Source organism: Carassius carassius, chromosome 13, assembly GCF_963082965.1.
Source record: "Carassius carassius chromosome 13, fCarCar2.1, whole genome shotgun sequence".
NCBI classification, from domain to species: domain Eukaryota; kingdom Metazoa; phylum Chordata; class Actinopteri; order Cypriniformes; family Cyprinidae; genus Carassius; species Carassius carassius.
Genome location: NC_081767.1, coordinates 2,001,992 through 2,026,362, shown reverse-complemented (window position 1 = coordinate 2,026,362; position 24,371 = coordinate 2,001,992). Strand labels below are relative to the sequence as shown.

General features: G+C 37.5%; 2 protein-coding genes across 3 annotated transcripts; both read left to right on the top strand.

Moving 5' to 3' along the window:
* Nucleotides 1–3,877: 3,877 nt before the first annotated feature.
* On the top strand, nt 3,878–10,609 carry LOC132155531 (uncharacterized). 2 transcript variants are annotated; one of them, XM_059564315.1, is made up of 5 exons: nt 3,878–4,363; nt 5,092–5,161; nt 6,784–7,335; nt 7,761–7,985; nt 9,642–10,609. In XM_059564315.1, the coding sequence occupies exons 3-5, from the start codon at nt 6,789–6,791 to the stop codon at nt 10,328–10,330; spliced, it is 1,461 nt and encodes a 486-aa protein (XP_059420298.1). In that variant the 5' UTR covers nt 3,878–4,363; nt 5,092–5,161; nt 6,784–6,788; the 3' UTR covers nt 10,331–10,609. The 2 variants fall into 2 exon arrangements, with proteins under 2 accessions (XP_059420298.1, XP_059420299.1); XM_059564316.1 differs by lacking the exon at nt 3,878–4,363 and having other exon boundaries at nt 4,991–5,161.
* Nucleotides 10,610–11,750: 1,141 nt separating this feature from the next.
* Nucleotides 11,751–20,488, top strand: LOC132155822 (SH3KBP1-binding protein 1-like). Its single transcript, XM_059564531.1, has 18 exons — nt 11,751–11,943; nt 12,229–12,282; nt 12,492–12,537; nt 12,635–12,708; nt 12,802–12,860; nt 12,947–13,027; nt 13,122–13,289; nt 14,458–14,548; nt 14,623–14,813; nt 14,890–15,005; nt 15,699–15,786; nt 16,023–16,139; nt 16,518–16,688; nt 17,930–18,085; nt 18,165–18,261; nt 18,343–18,527; nt 18,614–18,740; nt 19,561–20,488. The coding sequence occupies exons 1-18, from the start codon at nt 11,897–11,899 to the stop codon at nt 20,129–20,131; spliced, it is 2,439 nt and encodes an 812-aa protein (XP_059420514.1). The 5' UTR covers nt 11,751–11,896; the 3' UTR covers nt 20,132–20,488.
* The last annotated feature ends 3,883 nt before the right edge of the window (nt 20,489–24,371 follow it).

Below are 24,371 nucleotides of genomic sequence, written 5' to 3'. Positions count from 1 at the left end.
ATTTTCACTCTCTCTAAACACTCATTCTGTCTTCCATCGGTAAAACCCTTTGTGTCACCATACGCTCCAACATGAAGACACCAAGGACACGTTTGCCTTTAAACCTTTTTTCAGCTCTTTATTCTGGCTGCTTTGCTGAATCAGTTTGTATTTCTTTTAAACAACCCGAGTCTGCTGTGTGATTATTTTTTTTGTTTCCTTTCTTTTCCTCCTCATGTTCCCCATCTTTTTTTAAGCTGTTGTTGTGGGATTTTCCCCCTTTGGTGTATATTTTCAGATCTATAAAGAGACAATATTAAGTTTAAGGTTTTCCTATTTTGATTGGTGGGGGTTTGGGAAAGGGGCGGGGCACTGTGTATTTCTATGAAGCTCTGGAAGAGTATATTATGTAAAACAGTTGTGTGTTTGGGCGTGAAGGAGTGCCGGAGCACAAGACTTCATGAAGAAAACACTACTGCCGCTGGAGACACTAGAGACTACACTTTACCTCGAGAGACACTGCCATCGTCAGACTAATGTGTGATTCTAGGGCAAACGAGAAAGCGACGCTTGAGCCAATCAGTGTAGTACTTCCCACCATTCATCTGTGGTTGTGCTTTTCAGTTTCTCTGTCTTTTAACGTCTGGTTGATGTCGACTCAGACGTCTGTCTGCCAGGCTTCAGAGAAGCTTTGCCTCTACGTCCAGATTGTCTTTGACCTTGAAATCAACATTTCTGTGCTGCCCACCAATCCGGTGTTCGTTATGCTTTATTTTTAGTAATTTTTTAAATTACCTGTTAAATTAATCCAACTGTACTGGTAAAAACAAAGAGATGTGTATGGCTTTTCCCTCTCAAATAAATGCATGTAATGACAAAAGGAGCATGTGTGGCCATGTTTTATCAACAGTTGGTTTTGTCACCATTCAGCAACAAATTAAAAGTGACTTTATCCACCTTATTTTTAACTTTTTTAGCAAGGCTTTCTAGTTATTTTTAGCTTTCTAGCTATTTCGCAAACTGTAATCATAAACACTCATTTGTAGCACTTCTGCACTTTGTTATTCTTCTAGTTCTGTACCAGTACACTGCAAAAAATATTTTTCAAAGTTGTAAATAAGAGATATTACTAGAGCATCTTTTACAAGAAATACGAATTCAGCTTTTCACATTTAATTCATTGTTACCATTTCTTTGTAGTTAATTTTGAAAATTGACTGAAAATTTTTCTACATCAACCTTTTTTCAGTGTAATCGGTGTAATTTTCAATCAGAATCAGAAGTGCTTTATTATCAAGTATGTTTACACACACAAGGAATCTGACTTGATCAGGATCTTACAGAAAGTACAGCATAGTGCAGACATGCATAGGCATAACACAGTAGGGATGTAATATAAAAAAGAAAAACACAACATTAAATGTACTATATATACAGGAATAGAAGTAGAGGAAAATTGTAATTGTTTAGATAAATTTACAGGTATGTTATTAGTGTGCAGATATGTTGTTTACAAAGTATGTAGTTTAATATAAATATGTTAATTGTGATGGACAATGGTTAATTATGAAGATTAATTGTTCAGGTTAAATAAAGCCTTTGGGGGGAAAATCTGTTCTTGTGACTGGCTGTTCTGGTGGTCAGTGCTCTGTAGCGCCAACCAGAAGGCAACTGTTGGAAGAGAGAGTGGGCTGTGTGTGAGGGATCCAAGGGGAATAATTTTTTATTTTATTTTTATTTATTTTTTATAGCCCTTTTCCTCACTCTGGAGATGCAAACACATTGGAGGCTGGGCAGAGGGGCACCAATGATGATTTCAGCAGTCCTGACTGTCCACTGTAGTCTCTTGATGTCTGATTTGTTAGCTGAACCAAACCAGACAGTTATGGATGAACAAAGGACTCAGTGATGGCTGAGTAGATCCGTTTCAGCAGCTCCTGTGGTAGGTTGAATTTCCTCAGCTGATGAAGGAAGTACAACCTCAGCTTGGCCTTTTTTTTGCAATAGAGTCTATATGAGTGTCCCACTTCAGGTCCTGAGAGATGGTTGAGCCCAGGAACCTGAATGACTCCACTGCAGTCACAGTGCTGTTCATGATGGTGAGTGGGAAATGTGCAGGGGGGTTTCTCCTGAAGTCCACAATCTTCTCCACTGTTTTGAGCGTGTTCAGCTCCAGGTTGTTAAGACTGCACCAGACAGCAAACTCTTTAACCTCTTGTCTGTAAGCAGACTCGTCTCCATCCTTAATGAGGCTGATGACTGTAGAGTCGTCTGCAAACTTCAGGAGCTTAACTGAGGGGTCTTAGGATGTGCAGAGAGAGAAAAGCAGTGGGGAGAGGACACAGCCCTGGGGAGCGCCAGTGCTGAAGGTGATAGTCCTGGATGTGAGTTTGCCCAGCCTCACTAACTGCTGCCTGTCTGTCAGGAAGCTGGTGATCCACTGACAGATGGAGTTGGGCACGGAGAGCTGTGTGAGTTTGTCTAAGAGAAGGTCAGGCACGGTATTAAAGGCTGAACTGAAGTCCACAAATACGATCCTTGTGTAATTCCCAGATCTGTCGAGGTGTTGCAGGATGTAATGCAGTCCCATGTTGACTGCATCATCCACAGACCTGTGTGCTCTGTAAGCAACCTGGAGAGGATCCAGCAATGGTCCAGTGATGTCCTTCAGGTAGGCCAGGACCAGTCTCTCAAGTGACTTCAGACGTGAGAGCGACAGGTCTGTAGTCCTTAAGTCCAGTGATTTTGACTTTTTAGGGACCGGAATGATGGAGCATTTGAAGTAACAGGGAACTACACAGTTCCAATGATCTGTTGAAGATCTGTGTAAAGATGGGGGTCAGTTGGTCAGCACAGACTGGGTGCTTTCACACTAGCACTTTTGGTGCGCACCCGGGTTCGATTGACATCAGAGTTCGGTTTGTTTGGATGATGTGAACGCTGTATTATTTAATGAAAACGTGTGTTTGTGTGTGTGTTTCACTCACTTTACTGACGAGCTTGACTGACGTGCTGCAAGCAGAGCTGTTTGTCTAATTTCTGTTCGCCTTCAGCGTGCTTTAGAGCATTTGCAGTAAATTCATAAGACAGACGAAAGTTTCATTTCATTTAGACTTCTGAGAACGGATGAAAACTATGATGAAGATTCACTTCAACTCTTATAATGTTTATTTAGATTTAACGTTTTAAATTTAGGCCTAGGGGTTTTGGAGGGGTCTGTAAAGAAAATAGATGTTTCATTTGAATTTCATTAAAGAAATACAATAAAGGTACTTGATGAAATGTTACAAAGCGCTGAGGATCTTTATTATTGGTATGCTGGGTTTGCACAGGTTGAACCCCCTGGTTTCTATGAAAGCAAGCGGCGTCTGGTATGTTACACACCCTGAGAGATGTATGCAAACACTATCAAACGGCCCTTCAGCAGGACACCAATCTGTTTGAGATTATCAAGCTTCTGTTTAAACCCAGAGCACAGCACATGCAGAGACTGAAATAATACACCAGAAACACACCCTCCTTATACATGTCTCCAGGTGGAATTAAAAGCAATGAATTCAAATGATACTGAGCTCCTGTGAGACTTTTCTTAATCATTAATTCCTCGTTATGTAGAAGTCATTGAGTCTTGCTGTACTTTGGGATGTTCAGTGCCGTATAGAAGGGATCTTTGAGGTATTTGACTGTTGGAGCTTATTCTAAATCTACTTTGAAGGAATTTCCATGTAATCCTCAGCGACTCGCTCTTACAACAGACTTCAGATGTGTATTTAGATTTAATAACAGATTTTACAGTATATTCAGTACCCATACTGTAAGATATAAATTAGTTATTAAGCTCTAATCAAAGTATCACAGTCATTCTCCATAATTACTGATCAACCTGACAACGTACTGGTTGGATGTTAAATCTGACGCATGTGTAAATGGGAAGCAAGCGCTCCAGTATGAGCTGCATTCATGCTGTTGTGATTGTGGCTTGCTGTTGGTTTAGTGCTTTAAAGAGCCTCTCGGTTGTCAAACTCAATGCAACGTGTTAGTTTTTGGCCTTGTGTTCTCTGTCAGAGCTGTGTGAGGATTCCCTCAGGCACAGAGAGAGTTAAAAAGGCTATTTAGCCACAGCCTTTCAATGTGAATTCCCTTCGTGGACACGTTTTTTTTTCCCCCTGAACATCAGTTGGAGCTCTGAATGTAAGCCGTGAGAACGTGATGAGAGCGAAACAGAAGAGCTGTGCTCCTTCAGCTCATCCGCTCTGCTCTGGCGGACAGAAGATCCTCACATGATAGTGCTTATACAGACTGTATTTTAACTCTGTGAACTCTGAAACAGCGTCTCATGCAGCTGTGAAGACCTTTCTGTAGCGCTCAGGACACCCTCAAACAGGTAAATACTGATGTTTCTGATTTATACACTGGTGGTTGTGTTTTTGAAATATAGTAGTAGACTTCCATTTTTAAGTATCTGTTACTAACCATTCTTTAATTATGTAATGATCACGAATGCACAGATCATTAATGTACAATAAAATACTTACAAAAAGATTTTGAAGCTTGATTCATCTTTGATTGATATAAGGCTATATATGTAAATGCATACATTTGTTATCTTTCTTATAAAAGGTCAAAAAGAAAGCAAATATATGCATACACACACACATATATATTTTTTGTTTTGAAGTGTAATCTTGGTTTTAAAATCAGTAAACTAAAGATGAATATGCATTTCTTATGCATTGTAAAATTGTACAACATGAATCACAACTGACTTATTACACTTCAAACCTCATAGTTTACTTGTCTCATTTATGATTTTCATAAATGCTGGTCATTTTCATATATATATTTATATATATATATATATACTTAAGCAGGAATGTTTTGATTGTCATAAAAATATTAATACCTTATATATTGTTAATATATGTGAACTACTAATCTGTTAAGCACTCTATAAATCCAACAGCTTATTAGTGGCCGTTAATATAAGTGTTAATACCTGTTTAATCCAGCGTAAAGGCATTACTGTCCCTCCATACATAAGCACATAATAATTAAAGCTACAGTAGATGTTGTACCTTCACTTGCTGCTTTGCTGTTTTTGTGTTTCTCCAGTCCACTTCAGGTTGGAGTGTCTCCAGGAAGAGCGTTCCCTTGATTCGTACAGTCTGACGTCCTGATAGAGGTTGTGTCACTTAGTATGCAGCTCGCTTGTGTGCTTGTGCTCTGTTTCTCTACAGCAAACCCCTCCACATTCACACCATAGAAATAAAAACACATCTTCTTTCTCATCTGATCATTGAGATAAATCAGGATTAATTTACTTTTGATTTAACCAGAGGCTTCTCTGAGGAGTCTAGATTTAAATGTCGACCTGAGAAATTGAGATATTAGTTATTTTTCCTGATAATATTTCGTAATCACATCATCCGTTTGGAATCAGAACTAGTGATTCCTGAATGAATCACTATCAATCTAATCGGTTTTGCAAAAAGATTTGAAATTGTTTGTGATTCAGTTTGATTCGTTGGGACTTTCTCTCTTTCTCACACTATAATGGGATACTTTATAAGACCATAAACAAATACAGCGATGGATGAGGTGATGTTTACCAGCAATTATGAATGCACAATATTATCTGAACATTATGCATTTAGCCGATAAAGGATTAAATGTAAATATCGGCATTTGCCGATTATGCCGATATGCCTCACCGATAAGACCAATAACTCACATGTGCTCAGGGCGTGTTAGCGAGCGATCACGTCAGCAGTATGGGCCTGGGTCTGTAGGCTTATACTTGTAATAAAATGAAAAGTAAAATACACAAATAACATTAAGATACTTGTGTTCCTATATAAATAAAGCAGTGATGTCATAAAATCACGAGTATGTTTCGATCGAAGCTCAGAAGCAATAGAATACATGACACTAATAAATTAAATAATTTAACATATACAGATTTATTCATTAATATGTAATATTTTTTGTTCAAACAGTTTATGAAAACCTAAATACAAGGAGCTCTAAAATATTTTTTTAAATCTTACAGCTCATTTGCTTTAGACCATCTGTTTATATTAAAACCAAAAGTAAAATTTTAAGGTTTCATCTGCATCTGTAAAAAAAAAAGTGATTTTATTATAGTTATTTTCAAAGCTTTCTGTGTACTCTCTTTAAAAATAATTTGTTTATAATTTCTGCACAGGAGAGACTTTGTGTTGTTTCAAAACAAAAGGAAATATTGGCATCAACTATCAGCCAAAATGATTTGAAAAATGACGGCAAAAATCTAATATTGTGCGTTTCTACCTACAATCTATTATACTGAGAAACAAGACTTGCAAATATCTTCAATGGTGTGTCTGCGATGAACATCACAGAATAAAATCATATATTTAAAAAACAATATTTCGATTCGAATTTTTTTTTCTCACTCTGACTTATTTCTGAATTCTCGCAATTTTTTCGTTCTCTCTGAATTTTTAGTTTACATATTACAGTTCTGAATTTCTTTCTCTGAATTCAATTATTATTTTTTTTTTTACTATTTTTGGAATTCTGAGTTCTCACAATTCTGACTTTTTTCTCTGAATTCTGAGTTTACATATTGCAATTTTTACTTTTTTTTTCTTGGCATTCAGAGTTTATAACTCAATTTTGACTTTTTGTCCCCCCTAAGAATTCATAATTTTCATTTTGCAATTAAAATTTTTTTTTTTTTTTTTTTGAGTAATTTTAAAGCAAGTTAGAAACACTCCTGGATTTAACAGTGACGAAAATATCTCATCACTTGTTATTGTGCAGGTGCAATGGCGAGGATATCCGGCTCTACTCACATTTGCACGCTGGTCTTGTCTTTGTGCTTCCTGGTCTTTGAGATTGTAGTCGGTCAAATCTGCAGATCCCTCCTTGTTGCGGTGGACAGCTTCCATACGCTCTACATTTTCATAAATCTGGCTCTATCAGCGATAAAGCATCATCCTGCTCCTCCCTGCTCACCTGCTCCCTCCACGACCGCTGGTTCATCCCCTCCAGACGTCTCTGCTTCAGGAGGTCTGAGTCCCCCGTATGCTGAGGACTACAGAAGGATGCGTCTCAAACCCTTCGGCGTCCTGATCTCGGCTCTGCTCTTGGCATCTCAGTGTGTCTCCATCAGTCTGGAGATTCTCACACATGTTGTGCAGCCAGAACCCATTCAACACCCACTCCTGTCTATCGTTGTCGGAGGAGCCAGTCTGATATTTAATATGCTCGTTTTGGCCTGGAAAAGAAGCAGCAGAGGTATCGATGAAGCTGATGATGGAATCAGAAAGAGTCTGACGCCAAATGACCCTCATTCTACAAACGAAAACAAAGGTGTGTTTGAATAGAACCATCTATTATGTGTGGAATACTCGATTCTGATTGGTCAGTTATGCCATTTATTTTCATCATTGAAGTTCAAATGCTCCTCCTGGATAAGCAACTGAAGCACATTCTGAGAAAGATATACATGCAGTTACATTCATCTTCACTGCACAACCAGACTGGGAAGGTTGCACGGGATGCCAACTTGCAGTGATGAGAATGTGTCGATAATATTTTCATCGCACACGATTTATTCTATTTGAACTGACAATGAGCTGCTTTTGTAATTCCAACAACAGTTTTGCATTGCTTTAGTGATACAGTGAATACAGTACAGTGCAGTCAGTTCCACATTCTGTGTTCTGTATTTTATTATGATCAGTAAGGGTCTGCTGCTGATGGCTGTGAGGATCTTGATGATCATTGTGTTGTAGGATGCGCTCTGGAGGATGACGCACTGATGTTCTGCAACCCTGAAGCATCTCGGGTTCTGGATCCAGATCAAGGCTCTCAGTACGGCTCTTCTGAGCTACCAAACCCCAGCATTACTGAACCAGTTCAGTCCAGTCAGTGTCAAACGTCTGATTCCAGAATCAGTGCGATTTCACAGGAAATCATTCCAGAAGCACCACATCACTCCTCCTGCACCGAACGCACCGGTGAGAGCACGCTCTTCAAGAAGATACTGAACAAGCAGAGATATTGTGGAATATTGGTACAATATAAAACAACAATTTTATGTTGTAATATCTGTTCAAATGTATCTAAAAAGCTGTATTTTCAGCATCATTACTCCAGTCTTCAGTGTCACATGATCTTCAGAAATCATTCTAATACGCTGCTTTGCTGCTCAAGAAACATTTCTAATTATTATAAATTTTGAAAACCATTGTGCTGCACAATATTTTTGTGAATACGTGATACTACTTTTTTTCTGGATTCTTTTATGACTAGAAAATTCAAAAGATCAGCATTTATTTGATATAGAAATATTTTGAAACATGTATTGATGTCTTTACTGTCGCTTTTGGTCAATTGAGTGCATCATTGCTGAAAAAAAAAACATTTCTTTAGTATTTTTTTTTTTTTTATCTTGTCCCAAACTTTTGAAAGATGAACTGTTTCAACATTCATAATAATGACATTTCTTGAACAGCATCATCATATTTTCATGATTTCTGAAGATCATGTGACACTGAAGACTGGAATAATGATGCTGAAAATACAGCGGAGCATCACAGAAATAAATTACACTTTAACACAGATTCACACAGAAAACTGTTTATATAATTGTAATAATATTTCACAATATTACTTGACAGGTAGAGTGTGTGTGTGTGTGTGTGTGTGTGTGTGTGTGTGTGTTCCTGTAGCTCAATTGGTAGAGCATTGCGCAAGGTTGGGAGTTCGATTCCCTGGGAACACGATAGGTAAAAATTGATAGCCTGAATGCACTTTGGATAAAAGGGTCTGCTAAATGCATTAATTTAATTAAAATTTAATGTTATATATATATATAATTATTTTTATTATTATTGTTCATCATAGTTTAAGTGACAAAAAAATCTCTAAAAATGTCCAGAGTAGAGTTTTAATGTTATAGATTTCAGCAAAATACAGGCAGTTTTATCTTCAAATTTAATAGAATTAGGGCTGTAGCTATTGAATATTTTAATAATCGAGTATTCTACCAAAAATTTCATCGATTAATCAAGTAATCGGATAAAATGTGTTTTTGCTTAAAATGCAATATTAATTATGCAAGGGAAAATAAGACTCCTGGGTCTCTTAAAATGAACAACTAAGTTTCCTTTTTTAGAAAAATTTATTTTTTATTTTTTAAATGCATAGAATGCAATGCATACATCAAAAATAAACATTTAATTATTACGCATTGTTTCTCTGTCTGTACTTGTACTGTGAACAATGACAATAAAGTTGACAGATGAATTAAGTGCATTTAAGTGCCATTCAGTTGGGGTTTAAAATAAAGCATTTTCTGAGATGCACATTAAACATTAAAAACATAAAACATTAATTTAATTTTTAGTTTAATTATTAAAAATTAACTGAACTTTTTGACAAACAAAGGGGATTTACTATTAGAAATAAACCATGGAAGAAATGTTGTGTGATTAAACCTTAAAAAATGTTCAATCATTTTTTGTAATTGAGTAACTCGAGTTACTCGAGGAATCGTTTCAGCCCTAAATAGAATATAGTCAATAATTGTGAATTTTGTTTAACCCCATGCACAGACTAGGTTTAAAACTCATGGCACGCTGTGTATAATCAGTCTGTGTTTAACCCTTCAGTTCCTCGGTGTACTCCTGGAGGATCCGGGTTCAGAGGAGCGCAGCTGGGCTCCATCGCCGTGATCCAGGAGCTCCTGAGTTCAGTCCTGGTTCTGTGTAATGGTCTGGTTCTCCTGCTGTCTGCAGCGCACTGTCATCGGCCTCACTCCGACTGTCATCTGCTGGTGTATCTGGACGCAGGGTTCTCCTCGGTGTGTGTGCTGGTGTTGTTGTCCGTGGCTCTGCCGAGGCTGCGGCGCTACGGGCTGCTGGTGCTGCAGGCGACGCCGGTGCATGTCTCGGTCGCTCAGGTGCGGCTGTGCCTCGCTGAAGTACCGGGTGTGCTGTCGGTTCACGAGCTGCACGTGTGGCAGCTGTCCGAGGCGCTGCTGGTGGCCTCACTGCACGTGCACTGTCCGGACGGGCTGAACGCAGCGCAGTGCGCAGATCTGATAGAGAGGATCACAGCAGTGCTGGCCGTTTTCGGCATCAACCACAGCACCGTGCAGCCAGAGCTCATCCGGAGCGACGGAGGCGGATCGGGACGCGCGCTCTGCAGCCTGCGCTGTGGCCAGGAGTGTGTGGAGAAGCTCTGCTGCTCCCCTCGGGTGGACCAAGCCAGCTGTCTCGGGACAGAGAGGCCTGTTAGTGTGCAGTCCTGCTCTCCAGCGCCGCTCAGAGACGTGGTTATCGAGAATACACACCTGTGATTACTGTACATGACTCCAGCAATAAATACATTCATACTATGTGAGGGGTGAACACTGATTTATTCACAGCTGAAGCACTGAGAGATGACCAGGTCAGATGGTGACCTGCTCCACATATTTAACCCTATAAATGCCTCTAAATGATTAGCATGATCAAACCTGTCGCACACAATCTACTCCATGCATTCTGATTGATAGTTTAGACTTTCTTTAACAAGGCCTTTAGTCTAATTGTACAAATGTGCACTTTTTATTATTATTATTATAAAGTAAACGTAAGAATAACTCTAATATTTTAAGATGAACTTACTGGGCATAAGCAACTTAGGTTTACTTGATTATCCAGAAAGTCTCAAATATGATCATCAGGCTTTTGAGGAAGGTTTATTTGTTCATCTCTCACTGTATTTTATTGCATTATGTTTTGAGAGTGCCGACTGATATTTTTGTAGTTTCGCGTAAGCTATGTAGTCTGTTATACACTTATGAAAATCTAATTTTGTCATATTTTTGTTCAAAATAGTGGGATGCTTGTTCTTCCTCGTCCTCCAGCTTCATATTTTTACTGTATCATAAGAGCCATAAAAGTCTGATGCATCAAATATGATAAAAAAGAAGGCAGTGTTTATTATGATTAATGTTAAATTGTTTTGCAAACTGATTAAATTTAAGTTTTTGTGACTTACTGTACATTTAAGGCTTTTCAGAGTTAAAGTAACAGGACATGAAACATGTTTTTGAGGTGAATTTTTTTATTCTATATTAATACTGATTTTATATTTCATGTTTAAATATATTATATTTCATCAAGTTTTGCATGTGTGTTTTGGATAAATGGATGGCATGCTATATGCCTATATATAAAGAAATGCTTTAATGAGCATAACACCGGCCTTTAAAATTAATTCCAGAAGGAATGCATTACTAATAAAGTAATATTAAAATACTATTACTAATAACTTGTATTTAAATACTTCACAGAGTACATTAGCTATACAATCTCAATATTATTACGTCTATGAAGTCTTGTAGACAGAGGTCTACTGAACTATAACTGTTAGTACTGATATCTGAGTGGAAAGGTTTGCTGTTAGATTGTGGTGTACCTTTTCAAATAAAGGTGCGAAATATGTATGTTTTTACGTAAACGCATCGCTTGGGCGCATTACTAATGCTGCATGACAAAAATAGCTACTCGGTCTGCTATTAAAATTATTTTTGATTACGTTTATGTAATTTTTTTTATGTACATGGATGTTTTTAAACTCATGAACTAGGCTGACTTCCCCCTCTAGGAAATGGATCAAACTCACGTGTTGTGTCTCACGAAACCTGAGGAAGACAAGCGCATGATTCTGTTAGGCTTTTATAAAGGTAAGTATAAGGACTTTTATTTTGAAAGTCAGCGCGTCTCCACTTCCGCAAGAGATACTTTGTTACAACATCCGCTCTTCCGCTGGTTCCTCACTACAGCTAGTACAATTAAACAGCGTTTTATTATGAAGTTTATAATACCTTCTTACAAATCCGCTAAATTATGAACATTTGGCCTTAAACGCGAAGATCATGGCGAGGATCGGCGACATCATTCATCTTAACGTCGGTGGCAAAAGGTTTTGTATTAAAGTAACTGCAGACATGCCACACACGTCATTAACATTCAGGAGTTTGACTGCATTCGACACTTTACTGTAGTCTTCTTTAAGTATTAAGTATATTTAAGTACTAATACTTTAAGTATTGCTTTTTATTTGTTCCACTTACTGTAAGTAGTAGCTGACTTGATAAACATCTGTTTATGAACGCATTCGTAACTCTTATCTGTTATTGTTAATAACTGTAATCCCTAAAATAATTGAAAAAAAGATTTTTTTTTCTGTTTGAATGAATAAACGCAGGTTCAGTACCTCCAGACAGACTCTGACATGGGTTCCTGACTCGTTTTTCTTCAGGTTTGTGTGTTTTCGATTACTTTTTTTCTTTCTATTTTGAAGTTAATACTTTTATTCTGCAAAGATGTGTTAAATTGATAAAAAGTGACAGTAAAGACTTATATGGAGAGCTTGTTTGTTTGTGCCATGGGTCTTATTAGGGCAGAATTAATGATTTAATATGACAGCTTTTTCTAAATAATAAATAAGAGTTTTTTTTATACTTCTAGTTTATTAAGTGGACGGATATCAACTCTTAAAGATGAGACTGGAGCGGTAATTATTATTCAGTTATACATGCTAAAAATAATAACACATGAATCTATCTCTGCTGCTGTGTGAGTGTGTTTTGATGTAATCTTTGTCCTTTTAGATCTTCATTGACAGAGATCCGACTCTGTTTGCTCCTATTCTCAACTTTCTGCGCACTAAAGAGCTTCACCCCAGGTGAGTCTATATGTTCGTGAAATAAATCATTCAGCAATGAAATGTGCATATCAAATGTAGGAATCAGATGGCGTAACTCAGTTTTTGCGACAGGTCAATAGAAGTGCACGTATTAATGCACGAGGCAGAGTTCTACGGGATCACGCCGCTGGGTGAGCTGGGCTTGTGTTAAACGGTGTGTTGATCTGATGGTGTTTCACACAGCGCTGCTCATCTCGTCAGGTCTGTGTCTCTGCAGTGAGAAAGCTGCAGCTGTGTGATGAGTTGGATCGCTCCTCCTGCGGGAACGTGTTGTTCAACGGCTATCTGCCTCCAGCAGGTACAAGCCCTGAGCACAGAGAGCACGTTTACACCATGTGAAGTGAGCGCAGCGTTCAGAGAGACTCGTGTGTGTGTGTGTGTGTGTGTTACAGTGTATCCGGTGAAGCGCAGGAACAGACACAGTGTGGCAGGACCCCAGTTCATGGGGGGCCGTGCGGGGCCCGTGGAAAGGGCCCCTGTGAGGAGGAGTAACACAATGCCTCCGAACCTGGGCAACGCCGGCATACTGAGCAAAGCTGCTCTGGAGGAGAAAGTGACGGGTCTGCGTTTCAGTTCTACTTTCTACACCAATCTGCCTTTCTCTTTTCCATTGTGTTGCTCTCTACTCTGATTTACTCTGCTATTTTCTCTCATATTCTTTAGACTCTGACATATTCCGTTCTACTCTGTAATATTTAACATTTAGTTACTCGGACATTACTTTGGAGTGTCCAGTTCTATTTTGTTTTATTCTATTCTATTTTGTTCGTTTCTGTTGTAATGTGATCTTATTTACTCTGATTTATTCTGTTCTTTTTCCGGTTTTATTCTATTTTATTCTACGCTGGTCTATTCTATTATTTTCTATTGTAGTTGGTTCTACTTATTTCTAGTCTGATTTATTCTATTCTTTTTAATTCAATTACTCAGCTTCTCTGCTTGCTTTTGTTCTTTTTACACAGTTCCTATTCGTTTCTACTCTAATTTCATTCTGTTCTATTTTACTCTGTTCCACTGTGGTCTATTCTATTCTGCTCTTTTTGGGTGTGATCATTTCTACTGTTTAATTCTGTTTTACTCTACTCAGTTCTGCTCTTTTAGACTGATATGTTCTGTTCGATTCAACTTTGTTCAACTCTGTTTTACTCTACTCAGATCAATTCTATTAAAGTCAGTTCTACTAATTTCTACTCAGGTTTACTTTATTCAGTTTGTTCTACAAGTTTATGCTATTCTATATTATTTTACTCACTTCTATTCGGTCCTATTTTACTCTAATTATTTCTACTTTAGTTTATTACATTTTACTTGAATCATTTCTACTCCTATTTCTGTCTATTTGACTCAGTTTTGCTAATTTCTTCTGTTTTATTAGATTCGATTAAGTTCTGCTCCATTCAGTTCCATTTTTGTTTTATTCAGTTTAACCCATTTAAGCTCTGCTTTAATCTGTTCTATTATGTTCTACCTTGATTAATTCTAATATTTTTCTCTGCCGTAATTCTACTCTGATGTGTTGTATTCTATTCTGCTCTAGTTTATTCCATTCTATTTTACTCAATTCTACTCATTTTAGTCGTTCTGTTCTATTTTGCTACTCATTTCTAGTCTAGTGTATTCTTTTCTGTTTTATTTGATGCTATTCTAGTGTGTTGTGCTTCACGAGAACAGTTCTCTCGGGTGAGTCTCCAGAGTAGTGTGTTGACTGGTGTGGTGTGTGTTGTCCAGGTCCGCTCTCTGACCCAGGTATGGTCAGAATCGTGTGTGGTCATCATAACTGGATTGCCGTGGCTTATGCTCAGTTTGTGGTCTGTTACAGGTAGGGCTCCTCTTTGAATGACACACATAGGGATGATTGGGATTTATACGTGACTTGTTTTCTCTCGTGCTCAGGGTTAAAGAGTCGACTGGGTGGCAGCAGGTGTTCACCAGTCCTCGGCTGGACTGGGTGATTGACCGAGTGGCTCTTAATGCCAAAGTCATGGGCGGTTCTCTAGGGGACAATGATAAGATGGTTGCTGTTGCATCAGGCACAGAAATCATACTGTGGGCGATCTGTCCTGATGGAAACGGCAGTGAAATTGGTAAGCTCTGGTTTCATAGAATGCAGTTCGGGCTCTTTCTCAGAAAACCAGAGATCTTGTTTGCTGTGATCCGCAGGTGTGTTCAGTTTGAATGTGCCGGTGGAGGCTTTGTTCTTTGTGGGAAATCAGCTCATCGCCACCAGCCACACGGGGAAAGTGGGAGTGTGGAACGCCGTCACCAAACACTGGCAGGTAACCGGAGCTGACCCGAGCTGGCAGAATGAAGCCCAATGCACACCGGCTCATTTTGAGCTACAGGCAAAATAAAGGGAACGATTTGTGAAAATGTTCATTAAGCCCTCATCTAGCGATCCCTATGCTCCAAATAATAATTTTAGATGTTTAATTACTTTACTCTGAGAGGAGTACCCTTTCTCTGCTTGTGACTGTCATTTATTTGTAATGAACACACTAGAGGGAATTTTCCATTTGAATTAGTTTTTCCTGAATGCTTTTTGTTTAGATGTAAAATGAAAAATGCACTATTTGTTTTGTTTTTTCTTATATTTATTCTAAAGATTTAATTTTTTGTACTTTTTTGCATCTGTTCTTATTTATAATAGCAAATATAAAATAAAAAATAGCTATATTGTGACTATGAATGTATAAATTATTATTAATAAAAGAACTAAAGGAAAAGATGCAACATTGCAGGTGATTTTGCTTTTACTTTAACTCCATTTTTCGGACTTTTCTGACTCGGTCTACTTCAAACACGTGTCACTTATCGTCTGATTCCAGTAAATCATGCGTCATTTTTAAGGTCTTTCTGAAAAATTGCTCATTGTAACTCATTTTGCCAGCACAGGTCACATTCCTGTTTTTCATTAATTTCTTCACCTTGCGTTGTTCACTTCTGATCTCTTGGCTTCTCTTTAAATGCAGAACCAGGATGTGGTTCCCATCAACAGCTATGACACAGCCGGATCCTTCCTTATTTTGGGATGTCATAATGGATCTATTTACTACATAGGTACAGCATCAATCAGACCTGAATAATCTGATGCTTGGCAAGTTTTGATTCTGCTTCATAAAGTTAAATATATAGCAAATATATATCTTTAGACATTTAATTCACTTGATGACGAGGCATTGGCATTGCGACAAGGCTATAAAATTATGAACCACTTTTGTTTTCGTTGAGTTTCCAGCTAAATTGACAGTAAGCTGTTGTAAAATATGTTTTATCATCACGTCTGTGTCTGTCAGATGTCCAGAAGTTTCCTCTGAGGATGAAGGATAATGATCTGCTGGTGACCGAGCTGTATCGAGATCCCACTGAAGACGCCATTACTGCTCTGAGTGTCTACCTGACGCCCAAAACAAGTACACACACACACACACACACACACACACACACAATATCATCTCACACACACCCAGACCAGCGTCTTACCACACACACACACACACACCCAGACCAGCGTCTTACCACACAGACACACACACACACACACACACACACACATACACACACACACCCAGACCAGCGTCTTACCACACACACACACACACGATTGCAGCACACTTCTTGAGAAGAAGTAGACTTCAGCATACTTTTAAAAAGAGCTAATTACGGGATATACTTTAGTGCAGACTGAATGTAAAGTTTTTAAAGGAAACAGCTGTGTGTACTGCCGAATGCATTTATGGTGACCTAAAGTATGGTGTAGTGTGGCTTCTGTTAACCCTTTGTTTGTTCAGGTGACAGTGGGAACTGGATCGAGATCGCGTATGGCACTAGTTCAGGTACGGTGCGTGTGATCGTGCAGCATCCGGAGACGGTGGGATCCGGTCCACAGCTCTTCCAGACCTTCTCTGTTCACCGCAGCCCTGTGACCAAGATCATGCTGTCTGAGAAACACCTCATCTCTGGTGAAGAGTTCTCATCTCACACGCATCGCTCCGTTGTGTGCACTATATAGTGGGGATAAAAATCTGAGAGTAATGGAATTTTTTTATATATAAAAAAATATGCAAAAATCACGGTTCGGTACGTACCTCGGTTTTAATATCACGGTTCGGTTCATTTTCGGTACAGTAAGGGATAGAAATGCAAACATTAAACTGCAGGTTGTTTATTACTATACACTTTTTTTTTTAACAATTTGTTTTTTTTTTAAATACTTTTTAATAAAATATTAAATAAAAAAAGAATAAGAAATAAAATACTGCTGTAAAGTTCTCCACTAAATAAAATACTCTCAGTCTCAAACCAGTATCATATAATAAAATATAATGAAAAATATAAATAAATAACTATGATTACAGTGCAGCATTACCAATCCCAGTTTGTAGGCCGTCAATACAATTGCCGTCAATACTGTTGACGGTGTCCTTTATCAGTAGGCTTTATATTTATGCTCAACATGAAGTATAGATATTGTTGTCGTGAAAATGTATATGTTCCGCACACAAAATATTGCATTCGATCATTCTGTACACACGTGCACCGTACCGAAAGCCCTGTACCGAAACGGTCCGGTACGAATACACGTACCGTTACACCCCTAATATATATATATATATATATATATATATATATATATATATATATATATATATATATATATATATATATATATATATATAAATAAATATTTGCCAATATATTACATGCAAGTTTCTGTTTTCAATTTAATATTAATATATTGTTCATGTTTGCAAAAACATTTTACATTTATTTTTTATTACATTAAATCAGTGATCTAGATATTTTTCTTCATGCATTTTTAATTTTTTTTTTACATTAAAAATAAATAAATACAATTCTTATTGCATTTACTTTTACATCCGTGGCTTCAAACTGTTCTTCTTCGTACACACTCATGCTGTTATATGTGCAGAATGTAGTGTCGGATCAATAGAAAATTGTATCTTTTTTTTTTTTCTGCATAATTGATATTGAATTCTAAAGACAAAAACAGAAACATCAGAATTTCTTAAAACTGCGAAAACATTTTCAATGTAATTTTTTTTGTTAATTACATATAAACAGGGACCTAGAATAGTTCTTGCCATTTTAACTTCTCTTGTTTTGAATTTTCAAAATGCTTTCTCATCTCGAAGTGAAAAGAGTTTGAGAGTAAATCGAGCAGAACTCTTCCTCTGTGCAGTGTGTGCAGACAACAATCACGTGCGCACCTGGACGGTGACACGCTTCCGGGGCATGATCTCCACTCAGCCTGGCTCCACCCCCCTCACGTCCTTCAAGATCCTCTCACTGGACGATATCGACGGCCACGGAGGCTGTGCTGCTGGCACTGAGATCGGTGAGATGTAGTGAGTGGAATGAAATCACATTCATATTAATAGTCCTGGTTCAGGGTCATGATGTGTTGAGTGATGCAGGTCCGTATGGAGAGCGTGACGAGCAGCAGGTGTTCATCCAGAGAGTGGTTCCCGACACGGATAAACTCTACGTGAGGCTCTCCTCCAACGGGAAGAGGTCAGACACAAACAGGACAAACCAGCACCTGACTGGTTAATATAACTGATGTTAACTCACTGATGTGTGTCTCCTCTGAAGGGTGTGTGAGGTGCGTTCGGTCGATGGGACGTCCATCACAGCGTTCGTGGTGCACGAGTGTGAGGGATCCAGCCGCATCGGATCCAGGCCGCGCCGGTACCTCTTCAGTGGACACAGTAATGGCAGCATCCAGACCTGGGACCTCACCACAGCCATGGAGATCGCAGGGAAGGTGGACATCAAAGGTGAGAGCGGAGCAGGAATGAAAGTTGCATTGTGAGGACAGCCGAAGACATTGGTTTCTCAGTTTGTGTGTGTCTGTGTGATGTAGCTCTCGGTGGTCCCACTGAAGAGGAGCTGCTGGAGCTTCTGGACCAGTGTGATCTGGCTCTGACCCGAACACCAGACATGAGTCCCGCCGCGTCTCTCACACACTCCTCACGCAACTCCATGTGCAGGTACACACTCCTCGAACCTGCTAATCAGTCCCTGAAAAACAAGGGAAGAAGAATCAGATTATTTACACAGTTATTATTTTTGAATCATCTAAAACATGCTGCAATTTATATTCCAATAGTTTTTTTCTAACACTGTTAACATCATGCACCCACAACATTTTAGTTGACATATTAATATTACAGTCTATTCATCATCAAACTAAAATGCAGTCAATGGAAAAATACCGTTATACGGCTCAATATAAAGTATATGTTATACAGTAGGACTATTAATAGGTGGATATTGAAGTACAACGTCATATTAACAAAAGAAATAAAGAATAGCACTGTAATTTCTGCTGATTTTATAGTTATGTTTTTTTTCATTTTCATTCTTTACTCATTTAATGTTACGGAGCGATAATTAAAACACCTAAACTAAAATACCTTTCCGCACGTAATAATTAAATACGAATTGCCTGTGGGTTTTTTCTTTGAAGAATGCAACTTTGACCCAATGCAACTTCTATTTAGTTTCATTTTTTATTTATTCATTTTTTTTTTAAATGGAGATTACAGTCAATAGCAATTCCACCTGGATCAGACGGACCCAGAGAACTGGTGTTATAGAGAAGTAATTATACTTTTAAGTACTGAGTAATATATTTTTTAACAGCCTGTTCTTACTATAATGTTAGGGCTTGTTGTGTGTAATTATTACTACAGTAGATGCATGCTATAATGGATGTGTGGATGGTATCAAGTAAAGAGGTACCTTTCTATTCTCTCCACGTCCTGTAGATGGCAGTATTGTGTGTTTATTCTGTCTCTTTCCCCGCAGTCTTCAGTCTCAGTTCAGTGAAAGCGGTCGAGCTGTCTGTGGTTTTCGGGGTCCGGTGTCTTTGACCGGTAGTCTGCCCCGTCAGGCACCGCTGGTCCCCCTCAGTAAACCCCAGCTGGGCCTCAGCCAGGCGTCTCTGGTCAGCAGCAGCAGCCGAGAGAAGGACCTCGCATCCATCCGCAGAGGCAGCTTCGTGGAGCGCTGTCAGGAGAGAGCCAAGAGCTCGGACATGGCCGGCCTGGACGCGGGGAGACGGAGTCTAGCGGTGTGCAGTGAGCTCGAAGCAAGGCTCGGTCTCAGAATGCAACCGGCCTTCGGTGCCCTGACACCTTCATCATCATCATCATCAGCAGCAGCAGCAGCAGCAGCAGCATCCATGAGAAGACCAGCACCGAGTCCTGCTCCTTCACCGCTCAGTCCAGCCAGATCACAAACACCCGTGTCTCCAAGACGACCTCTGACCTCTCCGACCAGTGAGAGCCCGTCCAATCAGAATGTTCCTGAGCAAGAAAGCCCCGCCTCTTCATCATCGACCAGCCCCAAACCTCACATGAATGAAACCAGCTTCTGAGAGGACATTTTTGAGATTGTATATATTGAATTTGATTTATATATAATGTTATTCACCAAAACCGAACAATTCAAAATTCTGGATCAAATATAACATTTAACAAATATATTACTTTTAGAGCAGTATTCTCAATATCACAGGGTGCCTTATAAGATAGAATGTGGAGTTATGATGAGAATATGTTATTTTGCATGTAGATGAGGAAAAAAAGAAAAAAAGTCACATTCCATGAAAAAAAAAAAAAAAAACGAAACGTGACATTTCATTTCTGCATTTGTTTTGTCTGCTGACACTTTTTAGTCATTAAAGTGAAGGCAGATTTCTTTAGTCGTAATATAGCAAAAGTGTAATTTAAATTTTTTATTTAAATCCTTACCAAACTTAATATGCAAAGACTAAAAGTCACTGGAAAGTCAAAAAACTGTCTTTATTTCTTTGACTCCACCAATCGAGTGAGATTGGGGGCGGGGCTTTGTATTTAGGCAGCCAATGGCAGATTAGGGGCGTGTCTAAGCAGCCTGTATGAAACCGTCATTGATCGTGATGCTGCAGAAGTTACACGGCGGCGTCATCATCTTCAGGATTTGTTGCTGTTTAGTGTGGCACACACTGCAGGAACACAAAAAGTGTGTGAAAGTTGTTCAGACAAACAGGATTATGTCATCTCTGCACATTTATTATTGGACAACGCTGATACTGATATCTGTAGAGCAGGAAGGGCTCATGTGTATATTACAGTATAACAATAGCAAATGTGCACAACAGATGAATTTAAATCTATGCTTATTTTACATTACGCTTAAAATTCACTTAATATGAAATAATTAGAAACAGAAAATGTGCATTATAAATTGACAAGACCATTAGTTACTATATTGCCTGATGACAGTAATAAATTATCAGCCTGTCTGATATCGCTGTAAAGAAAACAGATCGTTTATGTCTATGATAAGCAGTTTACAGGCAGTTCTTCTAAGAAAATAAAATAACATTGTATATGTTAATAACTAACAAAAACATGTGTAATGCAGAGTAAAGCAGCGCGAGAGATGGAAATGACATTAATAGTGTATTACAGTCAACACAATGTATATATAATCAGCAAACATTCAACACCGTTTCCCCAAACACACACACGTTAGAATCTGAAGTCTGAATGTTCACTGTATTCACATCATCTTTTTTTTTTGTTAAAATATAAGCTAGTGTTTTACACTGTTTATGACGGCGCTCAAAAATTGTGTATCTGCCAGATATTGTTATGGTGTATTGGTTGTTACATTAACAATATCATCCCTGGATGAATCTGAAACCGTTTTGCTGATGATTATAAAGAAGTTGTGAATGCAAAGAAATGTTTCGTTTAACATGGACCTTTTGATAAGTTATAATTACTTTTTATTATTATTATTTTACTGTATTCCTCCTGTACACTGAATAAAACTTTATGAAGTTATCGTGTTTGTAAATGCACTTATTCAGAGACCAATATCTATGAAAAAAAGCATTTTCATATAAATAACGGCAATACCTTAGAATGAGAAATAGAAAAGCAACAGCTGGAGAAATTCCCAAATCTTTATGCATAAACATTTACTGAATCAAAATCTAAATAATGATATTATATAAGAGGTCATTTAAATGGATATATTATTAATGATTAGTTGTGTGTAATATATATATATATATATATATAACATTTTACAAAACTAATTATTAATGAATAATTAAATATTATTTATTAATATATCCATTTAAATTACATCTTAAATTATTATATATATAATATATATATATATATATATATATATTTCTGTTATGTATACATAGTTATTATTCCCAGAAGACTGAATAAAACTTTTTAAAGTTGTTGTGTTAGTAAATGCACTCATTCAGTTTTCAATTCATGGATAAAAGCATTCTGGAAAATTCCCAAAAAATTTTTATTCTCATATAAATAACAGCAGACAGATGGCATTTGCAATAAATTAGACCATAAATAGAAAGGCATATTCCTCAATAGTTTGACAAAGTACTGCAGACTATATGTGTTGCTGATTATGATGCTGATCGCCAGAACCGTTTTGCGTCTTCATTAATAACCAACCTCCTAAATCTAGACTGACAAACATCTACAGATTAAAAAGAGTGAGAAACACTGATATCTCATGTGAGACTAAAACATTGCATCGCTGACACCCTATCGAACGATAATCTCAGTGAACGTCATATAAATCAGACGCACGGGCACGGGCCCGTCTCTGAGCGCCGTCTGACGCAGCAGGGAGCGGCATGAGCAGAATTTTGCTACATTCATTGCGGGACATTGAATGAAAATGCAATCGTAAGTGTCTTGACTGTGAGTGTTAATGCAATTAAGAAAAATAGCATTTGAATGATAATTTTGCCACAGTTTTTGCTTGAACATGTTACACATATCTAATCATTTCTGTAATACATTTTCATTTTAATTTTGCTATTTATAAACACTGAAAAAAATTACTTGTAGGATTTACTTAAAAAAAATCTTTGTAACAATTTGCACTTAGAACTTTAAAGTAAATTTTAAGTATTGAACCAAGTAAAATATACTTACCTATGTTAGGTAAATTTAGCAAAGGAATTAAGTAAATTTAACATGGCAATCCTCCAGTATATTTCCCTCAGTTACAGTTTTTAAAATTTACTTTAACAAGGTAACACTCATAAACAACCATGCTATTAAAGCATGTAGTTCACTTGCAACCATGCAAGTAAACAAATAGACAGCTTATTTTCCTTCAAATATAATATGTCCACTGAATATTATAATTTCCCAAATGAACACAGAGACCTCTATACTTGGTACACCATACACAATGATGGTAGCAATCAGTGGCTAGTGTTTGAGTATAAATGGATCATTTTGAGTAGAAAATGAACTCCACATGTCACAAAACAGTAAGTTACTAAACCTAACAACAAAAGCAACCATAAAACATTGTAAATACAACTCAAAAACAGTGAATAACTTGTTTTAATTATTCAGGCCCCAATGCATGATGGGAAATACGGGATCATAACATTGATATTTACTTAAAGAATCCTTGTAAACATAACAAGCAATTCCTAGTAAAATATACTTATAAGTTCAAACTTTAATTTCTACAAGCTTAAATTGAGTACTAATATAGAATGTACTTATTTTTTTTTTATTCTTGCCTTAACTAAATTAAATTACATTTGTTTTATGTAGTATTTACTTCAGCACAAAATCTTTTTTATCAGTGAAGCATTAAAATTAGTATTCATTTTTACATATTAAAACTAGTGTGTGAAATGGCAAATGAAAATTATGTAATTTAATTTTAATTTTCATTTTGCACCAAACGTTGCACAAATGTATTGGAAAATGTAAATGTAAATACAGAAATGCATTGTCATTTTACATATTGCATTGTCATTTAGCATTTTACATTCCAAATTGAATATTGCTACCCATATGCTTCCATAGATGATGTGTTGGTTGTAATTGATGGACAAAATGATATACATGTGGAAGTTTTAGAGGATTTTAAAGCTTTATCATCAGCAAAAATTAATTGGAATAAGAGTGAGGCGATTTTAATTGGAAACTGGTTAAAAAGGAAACCAAAATTGCCTGATGGCCTGAATTGGGGAACAGGTGGTTTTAAGTATTTGGGAGTCTACTTAGGAGACGAAACATTCCTTCAGAAAAATTGGGAAGGGGTTGTTGATAAGGTAAAAGGAAAACTTGAAAAATGGAAATGGCTAATACCAAAAGATGTCATATAAAGGTAGATTATTAATTTTGAATAATTTAGTAGCCTCCAGTCTTTGGCATAGGCTGGCTTGTATGGATCCTCCTTATCAAATTTTAGTTGAAATTCAGGGCATCATGGTAATTTTTTTCTGGGACAACTTGGGTGCAACAGGGTCTGTTGTTTTTACCTAAGGAGGAAGGTGGCCATGGTTTGGTACAACTGAAAAGTAGAATAGCAGCGTTTCGTTTGCAATTCTTACAAAGATTTTTGTATGGGTCATTAGAAAATGGATGGCGGGCTGTTGCATGCTCCATCTTACACAGCGTTATAGGGGTGGGGTTGGATAAATCTGTGTTTTTAATGGATCCTCTTAAAGTGACTGTGAGCAAATTGCCAGTGTTTTTGGAATTTTTTTCGATTTACGGAGGAATGAGATGACTCCTTCTATCCACTGGCTTTTGGAAGAGCCTTTAATA